The sequence below is a fragment of the Pleurodeles waltl genome, chromosome 1_1, assembly GCF_031143425.1.
Source record: "Pleurodeles waltl isolate 20211129_DDA chromosome 1_1, aPleWal1.hap1.20221129, whole genome shotgun sequence".
NCBI classification, from domain to species: domain Eukaryota; kingdom Metazoa; phylum Chordata; class Amphibia; order Caudata; family Salamandridae; genus Pleurodeles; species Pleurodeles waltl.
Genome location: NC_090436.1, coordinates 981,513,285 through 981,540,467, shown reverse-complemented (window position 1 = coordinate 981,540,467; position 27,183 = coordinate 981,513,285). Strand labels below are relative to the sequence as shown.

The 27,183-nt window shown below is 45.2% G+C and overlaps 1 protein-coding gene across 3 annotated transcripts in view; it reads right to left on the bottom strand.

Moving 5' to 3' along the window:
• HERC3 (HECT and RLD domain containing E3 ubiquitin protein ligase 3) overlaps nucleotides 1-27,183 on the bottom strand; it is a 452,060-nt gene that overhangs the window by 326,285 nt on the left and 98,592 nt on the right. For all 3 annotated transcript variants that reach the window (XM_069230256.1, XM_069230257.1, XM_069230258.1), the window contains exons 6-7: nucleotides 9,847-10,068; nucleotides 7,023-7,114 (exon numbers count right to left, since the gene is read on the bottom strand). In XM_069230256.1, the coding sequence (XP_069086357.1) occupies nucleotides 7,023-7,114; nucleotides 9,847-10,068 (314 nt within the window). The remainder of the gene's footprint in view (nucleotides 1-7,022; nucleotides 7,115-9,846; nucleotides 10,069-27,183) is intronic.

The following is a 27,183-nucleotide window of genomic DNA, read 5'->3' as shown; positions in this document are numbered from 1 at the left end:
TCTTTAAACCTTCTAGGAAATCCTTAATAATCGGAATCCGAAAAAAGTAAGTTTGTGAAGGACTCTTCCTGTATGCCGTGACAGCCGCCAAGTGAACTTTTATTGACGACAGTTGTAAGCTCGATTTTGCCAAACTTAACAAGTATGGTAGGATAGATTGTTCTCCACAGGAAACCGGGTCAATGTTGTTGTGTAAACACCAAATGCAGAATCTCTTCCACTTGCTTGCATAGGCTGATCGTGTGGAAGGGCGCTTTGCTTCCTTCAGAATTTCCATACAGTCCTGAGGTAGGTTCAAGTGTCCATATTGCACTAGCTCAGGAGCCATGCTGCCAAACTCAACGATGAGGGGTTGGGATGAGATATCTGCCCTCTGAACTTCGTGAGCAGGTCCGGACGATATGGTAGCCTGATGTGTGGTTTGAGTGACCGGTGAAGAAGGTCTGGGAACCACCACTGGCGTGGCCACTCCGGAGCAATTAGGATCATTTTGGTCTGAGCATTGGACAGCTTCTGGAGGACCGCCGGAATCAGGGGAAGCGGTGGAAAGGCGTAAAGAAATGCTCCTGACCAGCTTATCCATAGGGCATTCCCCAATGTCCCTGGATGGTAATATCTGGAGGCGAAGTTTTGGCATTTTTTGTTGTCTGGGGTTGCGAAAAGGTCTGTAGAGGGGGTACCCCAGAGTGCGAAAATGGAATGAACGACGTCGTCGTGTAGTACCCATTCGTGGTTCTCGTCCATTACCCGACTGAGGGCATCCGCTTGAACATTCTGGATGCTGGGCAGGTGAGTTGCCACTAGCGACAGGTTCCTGGCTAGAAGCCAATGCCAGATTGTCTGAGCCTCTCTGGATACAATTCTGGACCTGGTGCCTCCTTGTTTGTTCACGTAGTACATAGTGGCCACGTTGTCTGTCTGGAGAAGGAGAGTTTCCGTTCTCAGAGAGGGAAGGAAGGCTTTGAGCGCAAGGTGGACTGCGCGAAGTTCCAGCAGGTTGATGTGATAGAGACTCTCTCTCTCTGTGACCACTCTCCTTGGACTCGAAGATGTTCCATGTGCGCCCCCCATCCGAGCAGTGACGCATCTGTTACTATGGTTTGAGATGGAGGCCGTTGTTGGAACGGAATCCCCACCAAGAGATTGCTGGGTAAACACCACCACTTGAGGGATTGTAGGGTGTGAGGAGAAAGAAGGACTTTGTTCTCCCAATCGTCCCTCAGTTGACACCACTGATCCTCCAGATTTTCCTGCAATGGTCTCATATGGAGGCGAGCATTGGGAACCAGATGGATACAAGACGCCATCGAGCCCAGTAGAGAAGCTATTATTCTTGCAGTGGCTTGAGGTCTTTCCTGCAGTTGTTTGCACTTTTGGAGAATCGATAACCGTCGTTCCTCCGAAGGAAACACCTTTCCTAGCCTGGTATCTACAATGGCCCGTAAGTAATGCAACCTCTGAACAGGTGTTGCTGTAGATTTCAGGAGATTGACTTGAAGACCAAGTTTTTGCAGCAGTTGTAGAGTCCATTCGAAATGATGTTGTGCCTCGAGACAACTGGAGGCCTTTATGAGCCAATCGTCTAGATAGGGGTAGACGAATATTCGCTGTTTCCTCAAGTGGGCGGCTACTACCGCCATGCATTTGGAAAAAGTTCTCGGCGCTGATTTTAGGCCGAAAGGTAGAACTGCAAATTGGTAATGGCGTTTTCCGACGGTGAACCTTAGGAATTTCCGATGTTTCTTGGTTATTGGGATATAAAGTAAGCGTCGCAAAGATCTATTGCACAGAGCCAGTCGCCCTGACGTAGATGTGGGTAAATTTGGTGTAAGGCTAACATCCTGAATTTTTCTTTGCGAATCCATTTGTTTGCTGCCCTCAGATCTAAAATGGGACGAAACTCTTGTTTGTCTTTTTTCGGTACAAGGAAATATCTCGAATAAATCCCCTTCCCTTGCTGGCTGATGGGAACGGGTTCTATGGCTCTTTTTTGCAATAGAATATTGACCTCTAACTGAAGAGCTTCGAGATGGCGGTTGGCTGTTTTGGGTGGAACAGATGGTGGAGAACTGGTGAATCTGAGAGCGTAACCATGTCTCACAATATTCAATACCCAGGCTTCTGTTGTGATGCGTAGCCACTCGTCCAGATGATTTGAGATACTTCCCCCTACCGGAGTGGATAACGGAGGAGGGGGAAGCAAAGATTCAGGGCTTAGACGTGGAAGCCTGTCGAGTCCCCTGAGTTTGAGGTGTTGAACGACCCCTTGTCGACCTTCGCTGAGTGGAGAAACCCCTTTGATGCTGCTGTTGTTGCTGCTGCTGGGGGCGCGAAGACATCCAGTGTGGCGACTGATACCGGTGTGTGAAAAGTCGTCGTTGATATGGCCGGAAAACCTTTCTTTGTTCTTTCGGTCTTTCCATGCCTACCGCTTTCAGGGTATCTAGTTCAGCCTTCATTCTAGCCATCTCGTCATCGGCATGAGAACCGAACAAGGTGGAGCCCGAGAAAGGCAAGTTTTGTATTCGCTGCTGCGCTTCAGGTTTGAGTGATGTAAGTCTCAACCATGCATGCCTTCTGAGCGCTATCCCGTGTGCATAATTGTGTGCGGATAGCACCGAAGAGTCAGCTGCAGCACTTATAATTTGGTTAGAAACCATGGCTCCCTCACCCACGACCTCCAGGAAATCTTCCCTTTTATCCTTAGGAAGATGTTCCGCAAACTGCATTAAAGAGTCCCAGAGGGCACGGTCGTATCGCCCTAATAACGCAGTAGCGCTGGCTGCCTTCATTGTGACGGCTGCAGTAGAACATACTTTTCGTGCTGCAGCATCTATCTTCCTGCTCTCTTTATCTGGAGGCGAAGAAGAAGAAGGTGAGGTTGAATGCAGTTTCTTTGCCGCTACTATGACCACCGAATCAGGTACTGGGTCCGACCTCAAGAATAGAGGATCTTGTTCTGGTGGACGATATTTTTTAATAAGTCTGGAAGGAGCAGACTTTGTTGCGGCCGGTGCAAGGAAAATATCCATTGCTGGTTCGAGGAGACCTGGAACCAGTGGAAGCAAAGGTCTGGAAGATGTCCTGTGATACAAGGTCTCGAAGATCACTGACGTCGATGGGGCAGGTACCGCCAGCGGGATGTTCAGCTTGGTCGCCCCTCGTACTAAGACCTCCTGGAACGTATTCACATCATCTATGGGGGACACTCTCGGGGACGGTGAGTCCGATAGGGTTGGAGAGTAGTCCCGTGTAGACGAAGAAGAACGCCTGTGATGTGAATGCTGAGATCTCTGAGATTCATGACGGTGCCGAGAGGAAGAAGAGCATCTAGAGGAATGTCCAGAACGTCTTACAGACCGCGTTGGAGTCCTCAAAACAGACTCTGAAGGAGGAGCCGGAAGAGGTGCCGTAGGTGTTACCGGCGTCTGTGGCAATGGTGATTGTTGAGGAGAGCGTTGTGGAGACGCTGGAAGGAGGATGAGTGAGGCCGAGGATTCTGAGGTTGTATAAACCCTTCTAGGTCTTTTTGCTTGTCTCGACGTCGACACACTCCTCGACGTCGAAGTACGGTGACGGCGAGTGCCCTTCGACGTCGATTCTTCTCGCCGTTGAGAATCTCTTGACGACGACCCTCGACGTCGCCGTGATGACGGTGAACGCCTACGACGTCGAGCACCCCTCGACGTTGAACGCTCTCGCCGTGTCGACGGCGAGCCGGATTCAGATCTCCTCGACGTGGAACGTCCTCGCCGTGTCGACGGCGACCCAGATCTCGACGGCGAAAGTCCACGCCGTCTCGACGCCGAAATCGTCGTCGACGGCGAGCGATGTCTCTTTCTCACCGGCAAACCACCCCTCGACGGCGAGCATGTTGGCGCCGTACCTTGCCTCGACGTCGACGCCCTCGACGTCGTCGGAGACCTGTGCCGTTTTTGAGCCGGTCTAGTCGGAGTTATAGAGGAAACAGTGTGAGCCCTGGTAGAAGACTGACCTTTTCCTCGCTCTATGGTAGAATGACCACTTTTCGTCCTGTCCTCTTTCGCCTGGAGTCGGATCTTCTCCCTGTCACGAAGGGTCCTTCTGGAGAAGGTTTTGCAGATGTCACACGACTCCGGTTTGTGGCTGGAAGGAAGGCAAATTATGCAGACCCGATGTGGATCTGTTTTGGCCTTTTTTCTGCCACAAGAAGGGCATTTGTCAAACAGTGAAGGCATTTCTGAAGTAGAAAAACCTCAAAATTCTGTCAGAATCTAACAGAAAAAAATAGAAAATGATCACTCAATGTTAAAAACGTCGAGTGAAATTGAAATTCAAAAGATTTTAAATGAATTTCTGTCACAAAAGGATTTTGTGAGGTAGAGCTCAATGCTTCAGGGTCCTGTCAGAAAGGAGCCGGAAAAAAGAACTGAGGCAACTGCCTTTTGCTGTGCATGATGGGAAACAGGAAGACTTTACTTTCTTAAAGGCACAGCTCTATTTTCATTCTGTATAATGGCAGCCTATGGGCTACACTGCCCTACATTGTTTTATTCTCATGAGAGGTGTAAATAAAATATGAGAATGTATTTATTTATGTATTTATAGAATAAATAGAGGTTTAAACGTGAATTTACACTACAACTGTTTTTTCTTCTAACAATTTGGCCTGTGTAGCTGTTCACATAGGCTGCACATTGTTATTCTTAAGTGTTTTTCACAGACCTTTTTTGTCAAGGAGCTGATGATTGCACTTAAGAATATGCTACACAACAGTGCTCCGGGGTCCCCGCAGGCGCGCGGAACTATTCAGTGCTTATGACTATACATGGAAATCCCCTACGAGAGAATTGCAGAGTGCAGCGGTGTAGAGTGGCAATGAGTGCATTGGTGTACAGTAAAATGGACTAGAATGTGGTAGAGTAAAGAGACAAAGTCAAGGTGTGGAGTAGAGTTGTGCAGAGTGCAGTGGCATAGAGTAGTGTGCTGCAGAGGCGAGTATAATCGCGTAGAGTGCAGTGGCTCAGACTGTACTGGTTTTGAGAAAAGTGGTGTAGAGATTACTGGCCTTGAGCACAGTGGTGTAGAACAGAATGGCATGGATTGGCGTGGCGCAGGGCAGATTGCAATCGCATAGAGTGGTATAGAGCAAACTAGAGTGGCACAGAGTGCAGTTGCATAGAGTAGATGTTTCAGAGTACAGTTCAGTGGCGTGGGGTGCAGTGGCGCAGAGTAGATTACAGAGGAGTGGCGTAGAGTACAGCAATGCAGAGAAGAGTGGCGTACAGTGCAGCAGAGTGGCAGGGTAGAGTGGTGCAGAGTACAGTACAGTGGCACAGAGCATTTTGATGTAGAGAACAGTGATGGAGAGTTCAGTGGTGGAGGGAGATGTGTTCCAGAGTAGAGAGCCCTAGCGTGAGCTGGTGTGAAGTGGTGCAGAGTACAATGAAGTAGTGTAGGGTAGAATGCAGTGGCAGAGAGTGCAATGACAGGGTGCGGTGGCAGAGAGTGCAATATTGCAGAATGACTATCAGAGTGCACTGGTATATAGTGGTGAAGAGCAGAGGGGCATACAGTGGTGCAGAGCAGAGTTATGGGGAGTGCAGTGGCTGAAAGTGCATTGGCAGTCCCTTTATGTTTATCCTGAAGTACAGTTTCTTCGTAAGGAGTTACACTATTAATATATTACATGTGGGGCCCCTTTATAACTGTGAATACTTTATATCCTATGCTGAATTGAGACAGGAATGCAGTATAGCCTCTGGTCAATTCTTAATACATAAAGCGGGCCTCTGTCGGGCCCAACTCATTAAGAACCTGAAACACATTGCACCACAATGATACTCGTAATGTGAGGGGAAAGTTACCATATGATCTCCAATATTTATACATCTCTTATCTCACACAAAACAAAGACCTAAATAAAGGGGTGTTGGGACAAAGGCAAGGGAGCAGTACACATAGAGGTTGAATGGACAGGCATTTTCAAATAAGTGGGTAAGTTGAACAAACACTTGTCGGAAATTTTTACAAGTCAACTATTTCCACAGCAGTTACCTCAACACCACCAAACTGTGCAGAACATTTTCCACTACTGTCTCTGATGGATGCCTTAAGTGCTCTAGCCATTAAGCAACATTCTTTCATATGGTAGGGATATGCCTGATCACTGGCACTTTAATTTCTGGGGTAAAATAACTGACTTGATTTCAAGCCGGACACGTAAATGGTGCTTGTTTGACCCAAGATCTGTCTTCTAGGAATTATGTCTAGGCCCAAGAAGCACAAGATGAGAAGTAGAGTCATTGAGTGGGCTACTGTGTTAGCAAAATAATAAATAAACAATAATAATCTCAGTGCACTGGAAATTAGCAAGTGGAGGTCAGAACTATATCGCTAGACTGAGGTGGAAGACTATAATTCGTCTTTTACTAATTTGTCTAGCTGAGTTCAATGAATGTGACACTATTCTGATCACAATTAATCTAAAATCAGTTGATAAACCACTATGACTTACACCCCATGTTTTTATAGCTCATCAAGCTTGTTTCTGATGTATTACCGCTATCTGGAACATTTACTTGTCTAACTTAATGATGTGATATATTTTATGACCTGGTGCAAAGTTTTCAGTCTTTAGCCATGGTTAAGATGATACGCTACTGAAGTGTAAGGGTCTCACACCTGTTATTGTCTTCTCTCACTCACTGTTAAATGGTTTATGCTGTACCATGACATTATTTTGCACACTTTGCGGTTTGTAATGCTAATGGGGCCTTTTTTTAAATGGTATTTGTTACGTTTAAAATCAATAAAAAATAATAATTAACCTTGTGCCCTAAAAACCCTAATGCCAATGTGTTCAAACTCCTTAAGCAGATGAGAATCCAAAAGACTATGGCAAATCTGCATTGCTTCCCTATTTGGGAGGATATTATTTAATTAAATGATCTTGCATAACACAAAGCTGACAAAGACGTACCATAAATCAAACAGAAAAGTAAACTTAACAGGACTAAAAAAAACTGCTCTCCTTGCCTCACCTTTGTTAAGATGGCTGTATGTTCTTGACCACAGCTGATATAAACAACCTTCTGGGTGCGCAAAGGTTTGACATGGCATGGAGACGCTCGATCTACAAAATAATAATAATAATAATAATAATAATAATAACAATAATAACAATAATAATACAATTGTAACTTTGTGCAAAAGATAGCAAACATTGCCAGGAACTGCTATAATGAAGAAGGCCCCTAGGTGCCCATTTGTACAATCAAATTAACCACAGACCTATGTTTCGATTGGGAGCACTTTTTCCTAATAAACACAAATACTCACAGCACTCTTTCCCGGCTCATCACATTTGTTCTCCCATTTTCTGCCATCTGGCAATTCCAGACTCCATTCCACGGTGGCCCGTTTTTTCCCCATACAAGCACTATTCTCTGGTGGGCAGTATGAAACACTCCTTTAGGTTCATGATGGCTTCAATCCATGGAGGAATGCTATCAGCCCACCCACATTACTGATGGCTGCATGTCAATCAGAAATGTTATTAGAACTCCGCGGCACTGATAACAGCTGCACATTTGTGGACATACAAAAATTCCAAACACTGACCTAATTAGCACACACTATAGAATTATAACTAGTGTTCTGTGGCAATAACGGGCTGCACTCCTAAAAGAACAGTTATAAGCGTTCACTGTGATGACTAAAGGCACTAAGCCCTGACGACATGTTACTAGCTATTTGCACTGCATCGTATGAGTGAGTGAGTGTGCTCCTCATTCTGGTGTTATCATATCAACAATGGCTGCAGTGCCTGCAGGTGGGCAACAAAAGCTCCTTAGAGACAATGCTGGTTGATGCCACTAACATTTTAGAGCACTAATGAGGCTGAGCATCCAGAAAAACTGCTGCCAGCTCCCTGAAGTATGTATCATCTGGAGGAGACATGTGGAAAAGACAGCATCGAGGTGTGTGCTCAGGCACCATTTCAATAAGCAGAAGAGGAAGAGTGCTTTGCTGCCTTACTACTTTTTAGAAGTAGCCCAATGATCTTGGAAAAGAGCAGTAATTAGATCTCATATGTTAGCAGTATGCAAAGAAGTTTTGGTTGTACACATTTGTCTGTTCCGAAGACCCACAGCCCAAAGGAGCCTGAGCACAATTTAAAAAAATTAACAACCCCCTTAGTGGGTGTTCAAGGTGTTGTGAGGTGGTGACGCCTACAGAAAAATATTGTAGCTCATCAGGATAGGCGAAATTGGGGGAGCCACTGAGGTGCACTTTGTACGCAACAAAATAAGACACACTAAATTGGACACATTATGCCAATGCCATAGTAGAGTAGCCCAAGTGTTAATAAGGTGTGAGCAGGATTGAGTCATTGAGTTACCTGGAACCATACTCTATATGTTATGGATAAAAGAACGAAATAAAGGCACTGAAATTGAGATCAAGTAGGACTCACAGAAGGGAACCAGAGTCCAGTCAACTGCTCAAATAGGACAGTGGGACACACCACAAATGATAGAGGCTAGCAGGGAAACAACGGAGGTGGAATCACAATTCAGTTTGTAGCGTGCGGGAATCCTCAGCAGAAGGTCTGAAAATGGAGGGGGGATGGGTGACTAGATGCAGACACCACTGTACCAGGAAAAGTTGAGCATCACAACTTCGTGTGCACAAAAACCTTTAGATGCTTCAGGAGGTTCTGAAGGATGACTAACAAATAAAATGAAGACTTCTCTGTATAAAAAAATATTGACCTCTGCGCTATTCTTCGTGGATGACAGCATGATGTTTTTCTCTCTGACCCATCCTTTGTCTACTCTTACTTGAAAGTTCAGTGATGATCTGTGACGAGAACACTAAACGGAACTGATCTGTCATTTACAGCAGAGGTGGCTTTGCGTAAACCTGCATGCTGGAAGAGGTGGACATATGAACCCATGGACCTTGAGACCCTCAGAAAGCCAGACAGAGCAGGAAAGATATTTGAGCTCAGTTGAGGAAACCTCTAACAAAGATCTCATGATTACCTGTAAAGTAAGCCCTCACCACGGGGACCTCATACTTTCATTGGCATAAATAATGGTAAAAATCAAAAGTGAAGGTGGAGACAAGCACAAAAGCAAGTCCTCTGCAGTTATTTTAAAATATTTTTACCAAACTATGTAGTCAATTAGGATGCATTCTCAACAATGCACTACTGAAGAGTGAAACATGGCAATTATCTTTCACAGTTTGCTATTAGCCGTTAGCACTGGTGGCAAAGTACGAACAGCCAAGCATTCCATCTGTCAAAAAGAAATTGTTTATCTGCAGAAGAATTCTATGGAGTAGGAGATATACATGTGTTTACAGGATAGGAGGTACAGTCCATTGGGAAAAACATAAATGTGTGGGCAGTGAGAGAGCGAGAAATTAAAAGAGTGATAAGGAAAAGAGGGAAACAAAGTTTTCCCTCAATGATTACTGGTCTGCTGAAAGAGGAGATAGGTAAACACATGCATTCCCAAACGTCTGACCTGCCGTAGGGATAGTGTCCAAGTGTTTACCTGCCTAGAGGTAGAATGTTTGTTTCTTGTCAGCGAAATTGAGGCAAGGACCTCTCCAATGGATGTAATTATGCAGAGTGACTAATTCGAGCCTCACACTTGGGTGAATGTGGGCATGCACAACCTGAAGCATAGCACTTCCTTCTACAGCATCTCTAGTTCAGTTTGGGTTGTCACTTGATCCTTCTACATCACACAAGAGCAAGCACAAACAATAAGCAGCCATGAACATCTCTATCATTCTCAAGTCCCCATCATCCTACATTTAACGCAAGACTACCTGTGTAGACCAATGTACCTTGTTCGTCGTTTAATCCCAGCTGTCCAGCATCATTCTTTCCCCATCCAAAGACAGCCCCGGAGAGAGACAAGGCAAAGCTGTGAAAACCTCCAGCAGTGACTTGAGCCAGTGGGATCCCCTCCAGAGATTTCACACGTTGAGGGCTAGACTGAGATTCGAATGCTTCACCCAGACCAAGCTGGCCATGGCTGTTCTGGCCCCAGGTAAAAAGCTGGCTATCTGAAAGGGCAGAAGGAAGAGGTACTCTCAACACAAAGCAACATGACATGTAGCATTGCACGGTATTGAACCATGGTTCCGACTACCACCAGGTTAAAATTTAAACTGTTCAAAAAATAGATGGAATTCAGTCATTTCTGTAACTCGGAAACATCTAGACTCCAGATATTCCTATGAAAGGAGAGAAGTATGTAAACGGAACCCACCTGTGTGAGTAGTAATAGCCTAATTACTCACCACTAACCTTCATTACTCAGGTTTCATGCATTCCTTTTCCCAGTCCTTTCTCAAGAGTTGAGGTCTCATCTTGGAGACGGGCACACCTTGAACCTACCAAAGGGCAGTGTTCCCTGGTAAAAATAATGTAAGTTTTGGAGCCTTGCTTCTTTAGTACTTATGTATTTTTTTAATATGACACATTTCTACCAACAGCAGGAGTCTGTGTGCTTTTGAACAAAGATCTATATACAATTTTTACCACCATGAAATAAAATAAAGGCACAGAGTGCGAAAGGAAGGTAGCAAAAAAGAATACATGAGAAAACACAAAAGGACAGAGAGAAATGAAATACCAGAGACACTCAATAGCAAGGATGCATATGCTGTCGCTACGAAGTGGGAATGGAAATAGAGCATAGGATGGGGAAAAGTAGAGGAAAAAATTACGCAGGATTGAGTGGGCATAGATGGGAGAATGAAAGCTCAAAAGAAAAAGGAGCAGCAGCAGAGAGACTAAAGCGGCAGCCAGGTTTGAATAGGATATCTTTGTTTGAAGCCTAAATACTTGAAGAGCAGGACTGAAATGGACAAGAGGTTACGTTCTGGACCAGAAAGGGGAGTGGTGGCACTGCCAGATAAAAGAGGTTTTCATTTGTTTAGGGAATTAAGTAGCTCTTTCCAATTTTAATACATGTGCTGTATGTGAAACGGTGGCTAGCACAGAAGGTTTTCCCTCACTTATCAAACTATCCCACTTATGAAATTATTACAAGCAGATTGTCTAGCTATAAAAATCTGATTTGAAACCTTGGAAACAAGAAAAAGAGTTTTGATTGAAAGTAATGATTACCAATAATTGTGTCCTTACCATTTCAAAGGCCCACCCCCTCGTCCTATTTCTGACTGACAATGTGAATAAGAAAACTGGGAAAACCCAGGTGGCAGTACTGACTTGCTGAACTTTGCAAACAACTTCCTAAAATGCTTCAGTGTACTGGAGGGAAAGTCAAACTACCAAAAGTATTTAAAAAAAACATTAGACAAGCAACCCACTCCTAACAGAAAAATACAGTTTTTGGCATTCTCCTGAAATGTAGATGATCCTCAATCTTTCTGAGCTCTAGCAGCAAATTATTCAGATTTAGAAGGGCTGACTATTTAAATGAAGGCCCACCCACACAATATTTCTTCCTCTATAAGATACAAAGCACAAACGTATTTTCTGAGAGTGTCTCGTGTATACTGCCAGAGGAGCAGATATTTCAGTGTGCAGATGCGACATGGCCAAGCAGTTCCAACCTGCAGTTGATTGTTACAGGCCAGTACTTTGATAGATGATGCTGGACACCCACCTTCAGAAAGATTAGGTACACATGATGGAAATTTAGCCTAGAGATATTTCTCTTTCTATTCCATTAGAATTATTCTAATTATATTCTATTGGAATAATTGCTATAATTTTCTAACTTTTCATCCTCTATTGAGCATCATGAGCATGCTACAATCCAGGATAGAGCACAACAAATAAGACCCTCAGAACAAGGCCAACATTTCTAGACTGCAAAGAACTGCTTGCCTAGCTGCATCTCGCTTCAGAAGCTGGCACATCTGTGCCCTCCAGCGAACAGTCCTTCCTATAACCGGTGCAGGGCCATCAGCCTGGATGACACAGTTGTGATGAAGCTACCGAAATAGGCCCTTGCAACTATTAGTGGCATTTCTCTGCAGAGATGTCTCATCTAACCTTAGTTTTAGAGATGTCAGGCACTAAACATGTTTGTAAGAAAGGCTTTAGCACCGATGTGCAACAACATTAATGTTATATGTTAAACAGGTATGGTTTAGTATTTAGGAAGCTTAAATTAGTTGCAACATATTTGAATTGACTGAAATGTTGAATTTGATTATCCATTTAGATGTTTAATACTAACAACCAAATTGTGTGACTTCTGCCAGTTGCGCAAAGCTAATAAACAATGTATAATTGCCTGCACTTTTCAAGGCAGGCAAAATTCAAGACTTTCTAAAAAAGTAAGAGAAAATATAAACTCACCCCACGTTAACAAAGCCCTTGCACCTAAGGGAAAACTAATAGAGTGTATCTTTCAAGAAACGGACTACACCTCAGAAAGTTGCAAGTTCCATCACATAGCCTTATGATGCGAAGACTGTTTCTTCTCCTATGCACTGGCAGCGAAAGGTCCCTTCAATGCAGTCAAATTGTTCAATCTAGAACGACACCTGTATTTCTTAATGCAGGTCACCCAGGAAGCTGCATCCCTTTAGTCTGTCTCTTTTGAGGACTATTTTGGGTGTGGGTGTGTGTGGTGGTGGATGGGGGCGGTGGGGGGGTAGAGTGAAACTTCGAGAGGTTGCAGACAGAGGAGTAGCACTCATTACTGCCGCAGAAACAGTAGCACTGGGGCAGAAGGGAAGACTGCATCTAAGATGTGGCCATTTTTGTATTTTATTTTTTACTACTCACCCGAGGGTAGTGGGGCACAAGTTCTTTGCTTGCTTATAACACCCTTATTAAGACACTCTCCCTTTGCACCACATAATGAGCCTATGTTCCATTCTGATGCCAGCCCTTTCTGCTCTCCTCTCATGCTGCTCATCCCCACCCTTCCTGACCAGACCCAGTCACTTCAAAAGCAAAGAAACTTGCACAGTTGATGGCGAAAGTTCTATAGACATTTGCTTTTCTCAAACTACCTTTCTTACATGCTACCTTTTCGAAGCATCCATTTTTTTTCTAACCCACACAGCCCCCACAATGCTTCGGTTTGTTCTTCTACAGGGCAGCTGCCACAGGATTAGTAAAGAACATAGATCAGATCGTAATTCACTTGTTTGTATGTTTTTAGGCCCTGGAGAGCTGCATTTGTACCTTTACTCCAACACTACTTCCTACAAAAGCTGTGATTTTAGGAGGGGAAGTGTGGACATAACCACTTTTCAGCATGGAATACATATTCCTCTGCCCTTTTTGCCTTAATTTCTGAGTGACAATCTATAAATTGTGTCAGTGCTGAAAATACCAAAGAGATCAATTATGTGGCTATATTTCAAACAACACTTTTACGGGTATTAAACTATTACAGCGTAACAACACGTTTTAACTAATTTGACAACAGATACCAAGTCTAAAGTACAGAGTGGAAACATGGATGTATACCAACAAAACCATTGGTTTTGTGTAGACATGTTGATTCTTCCAGTGGTTAGAACTTCGTGAAGTGCCTGTGCCCAGAGCAGATAAATGCTTAACACGAGGACTTGCTGGTATCCTCTGGTAATAAGATGCTACGCTGGAGGAATTCCATCTGCGGTCTCTACATGGTGCAGCATGTGTAAGGTATGCACAGAAAGAGCAAAGGAGTATTATTCAGGGATTTGTGTGGGTGTGTGCAGTTGTGTGTGATATGAAATGAGACTGCTGCAGAAGAAGTGTGCTGCTTGGGACCTGTGTCCCAAAGGAGCGGTGAATGGAGGGAGAAGCTACTGAGGCTCTGCCTTCAAGCGGTATTGATAAGGAGCAGAAGGAGGAATCGGAGACAGGCACCAAGCGATTGCTTATCTCAGCAGGAGCACTCCGCCAGACTGAGAAAGATACATAATCATGGAGGCCTCTAAGACAAGAGCTGCGTGGCAAGACAAGGAAGCTACTGTGAAATGGCGGCCTCTCAGAGGGAGCAGTGGATCAGGATGAGGAAGTGGCCGACACATGCAAGAGCTGCTTTGCAGAATTAGGGGGAGTCCAGGAGAGAGCAGTAGGCCAGGCCCAGATTTCAATTTTCAATGTTCAGGGGGGGAGGCCATGCTCTGTGGAGAATCAGCATATGGGGAACTCAGCAAAGATGCTGCAGTCAAACCTCCACTGCGCAAGGCGAGTTAAGTCCATATTGGTGTTCAGGACAGAGTCTGGGCCTAAGCTAAGCTCTACAATCAATCTCCACTGCACACTTCCAGAGGTTGTGTGGGTAAATTTGGCCAGATCTGTGCCCAATCCCTACTACATACCGTCAGAGGTCATATGCTGCAAGTTACCTCCATTTTGAGGGTAGGCCTAGAGCTTGGCTGAAGGAGGGTGGAACCAGTTTATAAGAACATCTGAGGATCATATGGAAGATGTACTCCAAGGAGCAGACTATAAAGCGTCTCCACCACTTGCTACAATACTCAACATTTTTCAACGCAGTCCTGACACTGCATATCACAATCACTTTGACAGCTAGCTGAGTCTCCCGTGCAGTCCAACCTGAGCAGTTTTAGCACTGGGGATTCCAAGGGAAGAGGAAAGTTTACCACCATTCTCTTCCTCCATAGTATGCTATGCTTGGTCGAAACTAACCTCAACACTTCACAGGGAAGCCACTTTGCAACTGCTGATGCACATACTGCGGAGTAGACTCCTAATGCTGTCATTGCATGTGTTGTAGCATGGTGATGGTGGCCAAAGATATACAGACTTTTCACCACGCTTTTGCGCATCACCACAAACACTGCTAGTCACATATGCGGTCATTCATCGTTCAACATTTCCTTGTTGTTTCAGGTATGACCGTACACATCATATGAAAAGGCATCTGTGTATAATTGGCACAGGTAGTCCCAAAACATGCTACGGATTTCCTTCATCATTGTGCTATACACCTGCAAAGTCTGCTGATAGTTTTTTTGTATAGTTTTTTTTTTTTTGCCATTTGTACAGTGTTCAAACATAATGATGGCATTCTCATACAGTATCACAGGACATCACGCCTGATCATAAGGACAAGCAATAGCTCTCTTCCTTCCCCATGCTCACATTCCTGTTCCATCTTGTTTAACCAGCAGATATAATGTGACATACACAGCCCCGACAGCGGAATAAAGATGTATTCATCACAGCAATCCCCATCTTTTGAGATGACTCTGGTTCCTACTCAGGTAGCCTATCCACGTTCCCCACCCTATTTTACTAAAGCTCAGGGGAGTCAGGGCATCCAGAAGGTCTAACAGATCGGACAGCATAGCTGCCCAGGTCTGCAGGACGTTAGCTAGTTTATTGTCCTTACGTGTTTTTCCACATATGACCTTCCTCCGCATTCGCCCATTCAGCCACATCTCTCAACCCTTCCACAATCTTTGGAAACAGCAGGGACAGCAATTCTGCACTGAACCTCCTACTCACTTTCCTTTTTTTCCCTCACAGGGATCCGTCTTAAACACTGTCTTACATCTGGGCATGGATCAGCCAGTGGCCACATCAAGAGATTTAAGCACTGTATCCCAGCATTCGTCCCACCTGGGGCATCCCCATTTCATAAGTATGACATTTGCATCGATCTGGGTGAAGCGGGGGCTGGAGGAGGAGTGTGTAGGATAGATGGTGTGCAGGGTGCTCGTGGTGAGATAAGCCTGTTGAATTATATTATACTTAACCCCCTCATAAATTCCTTCTCACTCTTTGGAGGAGAGTAGTGCCCCTGGTATATCATACCACTTGGTGTGCACTGGGATTTCTGTCCACTGTAAGTCCTCCCTCAGCGCCCTGTAAAAGGTGCGATACTAGTCTATGATCACCTGCTAGATGCAGCATGGCCACCATTGTCTGGGCCATATTCTGCCAGCTATTGCCGCCATTCTGGTGTATTGAAGGAATTGTATGATCCCCATGCTGAATGTCTCTATGGCATTGGTAAGAATGATAAGATGGTTGTCTGGATACAAGTCCCTCAGGATATCACAACCCCCTCCCTCTATTTGTCTATTGACATCATATTTGCTATCAGCAGAAATGGGCGAAGCACCCAAACAGGCATGTCGGGTGCAAACTGATCTTTCTTTGAGACCAGCCGGACCGCTCTTTCCCATATTCAGCATCCCTGCCTGACTATAAAGGCCATAGTAGACGGAACCCTTGCGCCCGTCATCAATAAGAACAGCAGAGGAGTGCCACCACAGGTGCCTTTCCGCAATTAGGAATTACCAGTCTACTGCATGTTGCAGCTGGCAGCGAGATGGTATAGCTCCAGGTTTGGCAATTCTAGGCCACCACTCCCCAGGGCGCATTTAGGAGTAGACAGGCCAACCCATTTCCTCCCCCCAAGGCCCGCAGGAGTTAGACTATGAACTTATCTAGCTCCACAAAGTACGTTACAGGTATCTCGTAGAGCGTCCTCTGTAACGTGTATATGCATCCGGGCAGGATAATCATCTTAACTAGCGCCAGTTTCCCCATCAGGGATAGTCGCAGAGTATTCCAGAATTTTACAGATGGTTTTAATCCTTCCAATACTCTTCTTACGGTGGTGGTCTCCAACTCCAGCGCCCAGTAAGTAGGTCCAATCCCCAAATATCTATTACTCTTAGTCTGTCCTGGGAGACCCATTCGGGGAAAAGCCGTGACCTGCTCGCCGTCCAATCGCCTCAGCTGGAACAGTTTAGATTTAGTGCAGTTAACATGCAACCCAGATACCTCGCCGAACTCAGCGAGAAGTGCCAGCATGATGGGACAGAGTACATGGACTGATGCAACTAGAGCAAGGAGTCATCTGCATATAGGGATATCACCTGAGTATTCTCCACCTTTTAGTACATCCCAGCCTCAGAGGACATCATGAAGCCAGCACGCGGGTGGCTCCATCACCAACACGGAGAGCAGGGGGGGGCCGAGGGCAACCCTGTCTGGTCTCAAGGTGCAAGTAGAAACAACGTGACACCACCACCCACCCCTACCTGCACCCTTGCCGACCGATCCCAATAAAGCAGCGGTACCCAATTCAGGAAGCACTCGCGAAGCCTACCTTCCACAAGTATTCCCATGACAGGGAATGGAACGCTTGTTAAATGTCTAGGAGTGCCATTGTGTACGTGCTTTCCTCTAGAAAGAGTGTATGCATGACCAACGAAAGTCTTCTCAGGTTACAGAGGGTATTCGTGTGTGGAATAAATCTAAATTGGCCCTCATGGACAAATCTGGCATAAGCACCAGAAGAGTAGCCAGTACTTTACTCAGGATTTTCACATCCACGTTTAACATGGATAGGGGGAGATAGGAACTTACCTCAGCAACATCTGTATCTGGTTTTGGTAGCCTGACTATAAGCACCTCCCTCACTGAGGCAGGAAAGCAGCACTTCCCACATGCCTCATTGTACACCTCCGGCAGTCTGTCAACCATTGACCCTGCCCTGGGCTGGTAGAACTCTGCTGGCAAACCTATTGGGGTGTTAATGCCCATTTTGCCACCATTATTTCTTCTCTAGTGAGGGGAGCGCATAGGCTATCATCTTCCTACCTTGATCAGGAGACCATCCTTATTCCGGCTAAACAGGTGTCCCTCTACTGAGCGGGGCAGTATGATGGAGTTACATGCAGATTTTGCAGGTGTGTGGCAGGGACTTCAGCAATGCTACGCTGAATGCGTATCATCTGCCCCCGTTTATCTTGGAAACCCACCAGTGGAGGCCTGAGAGTCTCATTACAAAGGAGTGTAGCAGGTAGTCTACTGGCCTTATCGCCCTACATGTGTAGCCGTTGCCTATAGCTAGTACGGAAAAATGTGTCCAGACGATCCCAGGTCTTTAGCAACACCTGCTTACATTCCTTCAATTCTGACAGTTTCTGAAGCTGCTCAACCATATTGCTCTCCAGGTTGCCAAGGTTCTTTTCCAGGGCATCCAGGGACCTAGAAAGCTGTTTCACCCCATAGGATACCTTCAAACATTCCCCACTCAACACTACTTTCATGGCATCCCATTCTATCGGCCAGGTCGTCGCACTACCCCAATTTTAGTGCTCTAGGACCTCTGCCACGGATCCTGCAAATACTGGGTCCGACAGGACCTCCGCCCACATCCTCCACAGTGGCACATTAGTGAATGATACCAATGAGGGTAGATGGTCCAATAGGTATCTTGCCAAGTAGGTTATATCCTCTGCCAAGAGAGGCAGGGCACCAGATAATAAACAAAAGTCAGGTCTACTACATGTCCCTGTGGCGGGCACAAAGTAGGAATATGCCTTGCCCCTCTGGAATCTACTCTCCAAATATCCTGTAGGCCCACACTAGCAATCTTCTCTTTAAAGGTGCTTCTCAGTGCAGGTTTGGTGTCCCATCTTGGAGGGGGTGGGGGCGAGGGGGAGATATAATTAATCATCTATCACACAGTTCAGGTCCCCAACCAGGAGGACCTCAGAACCCAGATAATCCACAGCTGCTCCATTACTAAACCAAAGAAATTCATATCATCAACAATGGGTGCACACACATTCACCAAACATATATTCCTTGCATCTGATGCTCCAGAATCAATTACAAAGCTCCCCTGAGGATCCATCTTCACCCCTTTTTCCACAAAGAGGACACCCAGAGGTACCCAGATCAGGGCCCCACTTGCATAAATGGAAAAAGAGGACACAAAGACCTTTTCCCGCCACCATTACCTCAGGTCTGTTATGCAGTTCTACCCCAGGTCTGTGTTTCTTGCAAAAATGCCACTGTTACCCCATACCGTCTGCGATAGGAGTACACTCTTAACCTTTTCTCAGGCTGGCCCAGACCCTGCACATTCCAGGTCAAAAACCTCCAGGTAGTAGCCATGGAACCCACAAAGCACATATCTCCTTGTCCCACAGCATACCATTCATTCTCCGTCCCAAACCCCTCTCCGTCCTCCAGCGTGCCAAATATATACTAGTGTCATAATATAGGCAATTCCTACACAGCACTCGAACAATAAAAACCAACAACAATGAACTCCACACCCACCCACAGGCAGTGAGTCCAAACTGGGGCCCCTGAAAGCTAGGCCAACTTTGAGTTCCACAGCCCCATTGTACCCCTCAGAGGCTGAAGCCTCAACTTTATGTAAAGCTTTGAACTGTGAGCCTTGCATCCTGCCAGCACTTAAGCCTCCCACACAGGGACCGCAGCCCACCTGGACCCAGAGCAGCAATCAACTCATCGGCCACCTACTCTAACACTAATAATGAATTAAGAAAAAAAAAAAAAAAAAAAAAAAAAAAAAAAAAAAAACTTGAATGATCTGGCAATTGCCCCCCCATAGAGAATGTCCACATACTCATCATATCAACAGCCCGTGTTGCTGAATCGGTCCTAACCCCCTACATTTCTGCAAATAGATTCAGCCCCTTCATCCGTTACATATGCAGCCTCATAGAGTTCTACTACTCCTCCTTCTGATGGCATCACTCCAGCCTCTAATCCATGCTATCAGCACAGTAATTCTTTCCTCCCCTGTGTGTCTGGAATGATTCGGGAGTGTCTGACACAAAGATGGAGTCCTCCAGAGTTCCATCCAGAAACACAAGGATTTTTCCCGTTGGGCAGATGCCCGAACTCTGATCAGTACCAACAGAGTGTCTACGTAATCTCATACTCCTCCAGAAGGTAGCACTCCCACCCAACCCGCTGTTGGACTGTTGCTTACAGGGGGCCCCCACCCAGTGTGTCCAGCAAGTCATTGGTTTCCTCTGGGATAGTAAAAAAGCCCCTTCCCCTCGTACTCTAAATTTAATGGGGAACATAAGGCTGTAGCGGATGCCATTCTCCCACAAAGGTTTCTTGGTCAACAAGTGGTTTCTGAGGAGGCCCTGGACCCTCTGAGTATAGGCTGGGACTATCATAATGTTCCTGTTCTCATACTGAGCCCCGCGCACCCTAACATAATGCAGTATTGCGTCCCAGTCTTGAAAATTAAAGAGACAAGCGATTATGGCATGAGGCTGTGCCCACGGCTTAGACACTGGTACATGTTGGACCCACTCAACGGTGAAAAACATTTGAGAGGCATCTGGGCTTCAGGACTGTCATGATTTAATCTTCGAGGAACAATTTAACTGACTGACTTCCGCTTTCTAGGGGAAGCCCACAAATCGAAGGTTGATCCTCTGGAGTGTCCATCTGTGTCTTAAATTCTGTCATGCAAGTGAGCAGTGAGAGTTTGGAGCGCAGACACAATTTTCTTCAGGGCTCCCACTTCTTTTTGGAGCTCAGTGACATGCCCCTCTGCCTCGGTGACTCTCTGGAATTTTCCTGAAGTCAGCATGCAACAAGCCCACCTCAAGTGCCACTGTGTCAATCTTCACAAGTAGGACCTCACACGACCCATTTATTTCAGCCATGAGATCAGCCATTGTGACAGACCCTGGGTCCTGTGTGTGGACCTGTTTGGCTGCTCCCCCACTGAACCTTCCTGAGGCAGCGGGTGTGCGTAGTTATCAATTTTATTAGTTGCCATGTTTTTCACAGGCTTATCTTTTGGTGTGTTGGTCTTCAAGTAAAAGGAAGATACTGTCTAGTGCTTACTGGTCGTGGCCTCTGTGTGCCCTCTGCCGGGTGCTCATTTTCTGATCCACCGGGTGCTGACCACAAGGCAGAACTGCGCAGCTTACGCGGTTCTAAGCGTGGATTGTCCTCTAGGCACGGCCCCTGCCACCTCCAACCGTGTACCCAGTCAGCTGTCTGCCGCAGTGCCCACCACCCCCGGGCGCTACAGTGCTTTCCCACAAGTTTCAATTAGTATCATGGGGGCCAATTCAGTCCCATTGCGTGCTCACACCTCTGGTGGTCGTCATACTGTGGAATCCTAGGTTCAACAGTGCCCAGCCAGTCCTAATGGCAGGAAATGTTTCACAGTACCCAGTCACTGGCTCACCTCCTCCTCGGGTGTGCAGCCATGCTGAATCTCTACCCATCATTAAGCTTTCCAGGGCTTGAGAGTCAGCCTGCCCACAGGGTGGATTCGCAGATATTGTGGCCCCCGCTATTAATGTCTATCACATCAGCCGTATCTTTCGCCGCATCCTCCATGAAGAAGAGCAGACATCTTCGGCCTACCTCACACCGTGCTCCTAGTCTCCTGAGGCCTGCACAAGGTAATTCTCACTTAGCACCACTTGCCCACCCAGCCCACTAGGCCTCCCAGCACCTCAGCGCAGAAACAAGCTGTCTGCTGCCCAGGGCAAACCCCAGGGCACCATACCACTCCCGCTGAATACAGGGGCAGAAAAACATCACATCAATGTTTGCGGCCTGCCACCGCAGATCCTGGTAGTCGAAGCTGAGGCCACCGGACCCCATCCTGCAGTGCCGCTCCTCCAACCGTCATGGGACCTTCAATTCCCATAAAAACGCTGCAGCCCTCCGAGCCCTTGATTTGGGCTACAGGTCCGCTCAACGTCTGGGGCCGGCTGAAACCACGCCGTCCCCATCCTTGTAATGAGTCTCCATGTGTAGGGTCCTCAGATGGCCCTATTCTTGGCAGCAGGTGAAGAGCTTTAGGACAGTGGGACAGGACTGACCAGATGTCAGTGGGCCAAGGCAGTTTTCAGATGGATTAAGGCAGGATTATTGCTGCGCTGGCAGAGGCTCTGGGGAAACGCTACCAGGCGGCCATCTTGCTAGGGTTTAAAATCATAGCTTGAGAAACTCCAACTACTGCAGGCAGGCTCCAAACAAGAAAAGCCAATGTCCCTAGAATTACTACCGTTTTAAAAACAGTCAGTATATACGAAAGAATAAAGCAGCATTGCGTCCTGTGCCCCAGCCAACAGTTTCTTTTGCAGTCTGCTTCTTACAGCGGGATGTGCCTTACAGCAGCTGGCAAGGCACCAGCATCACCAGCGGGCTGCCATACACTTCCACGAGCCTTACCTTTATGCGGCTGGCCCACAGGTGCATTTTCCTGCAGTCCTCTGCCCGGGGGGCCACTCTGGAGAACGCCATGGGTTCTTCAGCCACTATCCCAAAATTCTCTAGGGAGGATTGTAGAACCCAATTCAAGATGGCAGCTATTCCTATAGTATGGTATGTCACTGTGTAGCATGGTGTAGAATGGTATCTCTTGTCATTATATAGTATGGTATAGTAAATAATTAGGTGGGTATACGGTCGCCCTGAGGGATCTAAAAGCAACACTGTAGTAAAGATTGCACGTGGAAAACAAAGTATAAAAACACATTAAATAAGTCCACCACTGGAGTATCCCCTTGGGGTTTTTAACATTAAGGGGCTGACTTAAGAGTCTGGCAGCAGGTTACTAGGTCACAAACGTGGTGGATATTCTGTCTGCCGTATTACGATCTCTATAGGCTATTATGCAATCATAATATGGTGGACGGGATGTCCTTCACATTTGTGACTGAGTAACCCCCTTCACAAAACTCTAAATCAGGCCCTTAAGTTTGTGGCTACAGTGGTACCACTGAGAAAAGGCAATGTACAGAAAAACATGCAGTTGCATGGACTGCATTAATAAAAAAGCTAAAACTGCATGTTGAAAAGAAAAAAAATGCTTTTGAACATTAAAAAATGTATGTGGCTGCAGTAGCGCCCTAGAACTTTAAAACTTAAACTTTAAGTCAATGTCTACATTGACAAAGTGCATCACTCTTAGCGCGAACAGTGCAAGGACACTGGTAAAGACATTAATCAGTATTTGGTCCCTGCTCCACTGAAGAGGAAAATACACAAAGACAGAAAGTACCTGCTCGCACCAACCAATGAGAAGCAAGGAAATGAGAGTGACTATAAAGACAACCTATGCTAAGTAACTGGCGGGCTCTATGCCCCCTTTAAGTTAACAAAAGATCTTCTAAGCCTTAGTGAATGCGCTGCCGCAGGCAAAACCTAAAAGGACATTTTAAAGTTAGACCACTATTCATTTAGTTATCATTCTTGGATAAAGTACCCAAAAGTTACACTTCTTTTTGAGAATTGGGAAGCTGATTATCACTTGGTTTTGAACTTGATACTGTACAAAGGTCAATTATGATAAAACGAACTGCAAAGCCACCCAGAATTATCAATCTTTTAGAATTACAGTCTTTATCACCAGAACCCCAAGACTATGAGAAACCCATACAGGTAGGGGTGCATGGTTGGTCTGAGCTGAGTCTGGGAGCTCTGAGCTAACATGTTGTGCAGTAAGGAGGTTCACTGAAGGGTGAAATGTCATCAATGTGGAGATGTTTGAAAACGGGGTAAACCTCATTATTGGTATATTCTTGGCACCACAATAATAAGACAACTTCTGAGAAAATTGAAATTTGAGGGATTCCATGTGAAACTATACGCTACTCACAGAAGGACAAAAAATAAATAAATCGACTATATTGAGGCTAAGGAAACAGTTGCGTCACTTCATACACAGCACGTGCTACATGAGAAAGGAGGTGTAAAACTTGAGGAACTGAGTGTGCTTCTTTCAGAGACATTACCGGCACAAGCCAATAAAATGATTCTTCCAAAGTATTACTGACACAAAGGGGGTGCAAGCGTTGCTAACACTCATGTACAAATTGCTATTTTTGACTACTTTGACTACAATAGACTGTTCTGCCACAGCTGTGCCAATTGCCGCAGGGAAATCTACAGTAGAAGTCAAAACAGTAAGAATTGGTGATTTACAATTGATTAACACAGTGCCTATTGCCTAAAAAAGTACTTAGGTGATTTTCTCTTAAATTATTTTCACTATTCTGACTAGTTATATATGGTGAATTCTTCTTTGCCATTTTTTTCTCTGATCAAACAATGTTTTGTATTGTATCATTTTTTTTTCCAATGTCACCAGTATCTGCAAACTTCTCTTCAATGTTCACTAACTTTTGAATTCTAAATAAAGTTATAATTAAAATTGCAAAAATGCTTATTCTAGACAATGACATTTTCTTTTCCAAAATATTAAAGTTTGAAAGGGGTTAAGGTTAACTAATTTATTGAAATTAGACTTCCCATAATTATTACTTCAGGAACGAAGCAGGATGTGAAGACAGCACCCCAACCAAGATATCTACCTCAGTGGTCGATGTACCACACAGTGCTCACGAGTGATAATGCCCTGCTGACCAACAAAGTGTCCAGGGAGTGCCTGAAGATAGTTGATAGCAAAGTACTTTGTAGTGCTCTTGCAATTTTGCAGTGCTGGGAAACTACCAAGTGGGGGGATGGCGCCCATATGGACAGAGTAATTTCCACATGCTGACCGAACAGGTTAGTCTCTGCATGACATACTCTGCTTTCAGTTCCCCCAAGAAGAAACCCAGAGGATGCTCAAGAATTTTGCCATGAAGTGTAGTATTCGAGCTTATCCTGCAACAAAGGTTGTGCGCTCTAGGACCAGAGAATTACAAGAACACCCAGTATAATTTGTTGCCTCCTGAACTGTTTTGTACACTATTTCGACGTGTGTGATGTAGTGGTAAAGTACCTATTTTTCAAAGACCAAGCTCTGGCTAGACATTGAATTATTAACTTCTATTAGATAATTCCTTACGTTCTGAGACTCACCCCATAACACCTCGCCTCCAATAAGCCCTTGTCAGCTCATCTTTGCTTCCCTAACTGTCAAATACAAAAAGGGTATTTTCGATGCTCAATGTTGGGTTAGTTTTTTTGCATAAGCTTAAGGACACCACTGATAAAGACTCCAAAAGAAACAATCAGACCACAGTAACTGGTCTACCATGAGCAGCTGAAAAAGCTCTCAAATACATACACATGTATATTGTGCTTGGTGGTGTATAGCCCCTTGTAAGTGTTCCCACTTTTCAACAGATGAGTAACGTGAGACAGGTGAAGTAATTTGTGAAGGATCACACAATTTCTTTTTAATGTTTAGGAGCAGAAATGACTGCAGAATTTATCTTGCAGTCGCACATTTGGGAACTAAGTCAACAGAAAACACCTTCTTAAGTGGAAAAGCTGAGAAAAAAATAAAGGCTGCAGGTCTAGGTTAATGTACCACTCATATGTAATTTTCACAGGCCATCCAGGTATTTCTGACTCTAGTCAGTTGTACGTCATTATCCCTTTTACAGATGCCATTTGTCCATAGTTATTGGAACTGCAGTGAGCAGTGGCAGGTCAGATCGTTCTACAGCCACACACTGTCCACTGTTTAGAGGAGAAAAAGAACAGGATCGGGACTATATGCAGCTGCTCCACTGATGGACTCCTCAGAGTTCAGCAGCACAGCTTTTCTGCTGCAGTATTAGCATAGAAAAGTATGGAACTGTAATCCGGAGTGCAAAGGTGATGCGAGTTAGAGATGTGGCTAAAACCACCCAATATTATGTAACTATTTGGTTTGCCTACACCTAAATTTAATACATACACCTTAAATGGAAAACAATGGCAAGTTCAATAAATCAATCAATAAATCAGGATTTGTATACTGCTAATCACCCATGAGGGTATCCATGCACTTGGTCCAGGCTGCTCAGGGGCTTCAGTAGAGAATCCAGGACTTGAGTCTCCTTCTAAACCACTGGAGGGAGGGAAAAGACTGATGGTGGATGGGGAGGCTGTTCAAGGATTTTACGCCGAAGAAGGAGAAGGAACGACATCCATTGTTGCTGCGGCAAATGCGCGGTGGGGTGAGTGAGGGAGAGCACAGGAGTCTGGAGGGTAGGTGGAAGCTCAGGAGGTGCTGGCCCTTAATGTGTGGGAAATGGACTACTCTGGAAGTAAAGCTTAGGTGGTTAATGAAATGACTTCAAATGTTTGTGTGACTAATTGGGGGATCACTGATTTGAATCCTGTTTGGTGCACTGCCAGACCTCTCAACTCACACGGTGCTACTGTGTGTCACATGATTTTGGCTCCGTTCACAAGGTCACCCGGTGAGGAGCTGAAATCACACAAAGGCAGGAAAAACAAGTTGAAAACTACTGCAAACGGTTGATTTCTAGCTCGTTTTTGGAAGTAGTAAGTAGCCAATGTCCATTAAGATGACATGAATATAGTTCTAAGAAGTCCCAGCCTGTGGCAGAAAGCACTGTGAATATGCAAGCCAATAAATAAAAAACAAATATACAGGGAATAAGGTAGTTAGCTGCACTTTAAAATTAGTATGCACAGTATACAATAGGTTCCCCAGCAGCGTTTAGGTTTGATGATTAAAACGTTTCACATATTTACTTTTTAGGTTGAGTGAAAGTGTACGACCTCATGTATACTTTTAAGTATACTTCTTCTGTGGGTTAAAAGACATTTCATTCATTCAATCATTCATGTCTGTGTCATTTAAAAATCCTTGCTTGCTAGCTAGTGGTCAGCCATGCCTATTTGTCCCTCCTTTTTCTCTTTGGGAGCAGGAACAACCTCTGTATAATTACGCTTTGTTGTGATCATCTGTTCTCTGGAGGACTTTTTTCCTCTTCCTTTCCTGCTCACGTTCAGTGAAGCTTCTCTTTTTAGTTGCAGCTTAACTTCGCTGTAAATCAGCCTGTTATCTTGGTCACATTTGCTCTGTCGGCTCTCTGTGCCCTCTCTTGCTTCTCTCTTACCTGCCTGGCTCCAGCCCTTCCTTGTTTTTTTCATGCTAAGAAAGGAAGCAATCTAACACCTCGGGCTAACAGTATTGTTAATCTGAGAGCCCTGATCATACAGCAAAGAAGTGGTTCCTCCCAAGCTGGTTTCTTCCCATTCAGTAAGAGGAACATCAACCTCGCTACTCGACACATTGTGTTTCCCTAAATTGTGAAATACAGAGTAGCCTTTTTGGTGTTCCTGACATAAAACATGTTACCACATCTGCTGGGGAATTTCTTCTTTTGCAACTGGTGCTTTCTTCATGGCTTGGCACAACAGTCATCCACACGTAAACGGTGTCAGAACTTTGTGATACTGTATGGGTCCATAAACAAAGCCAGAGCTTCCCAGGTCTAGTTACCGTTCTGTGTGGACATTCTAGCACCTCACATCGCTGACCCATCTCTATGGAAACATGAGCTCTTGATTCAGCTGGGAAAGCTATTGTGTTTGCCTAACTGCTGGTGCAAAGATCATGTGTGCACTCTGAAGGATTTCATCATTGGACGCAGGAAAAGATAACTTGTTGGGGATTGCAAGTTTCCATTTTCTAATGCCAGACGCAAGAA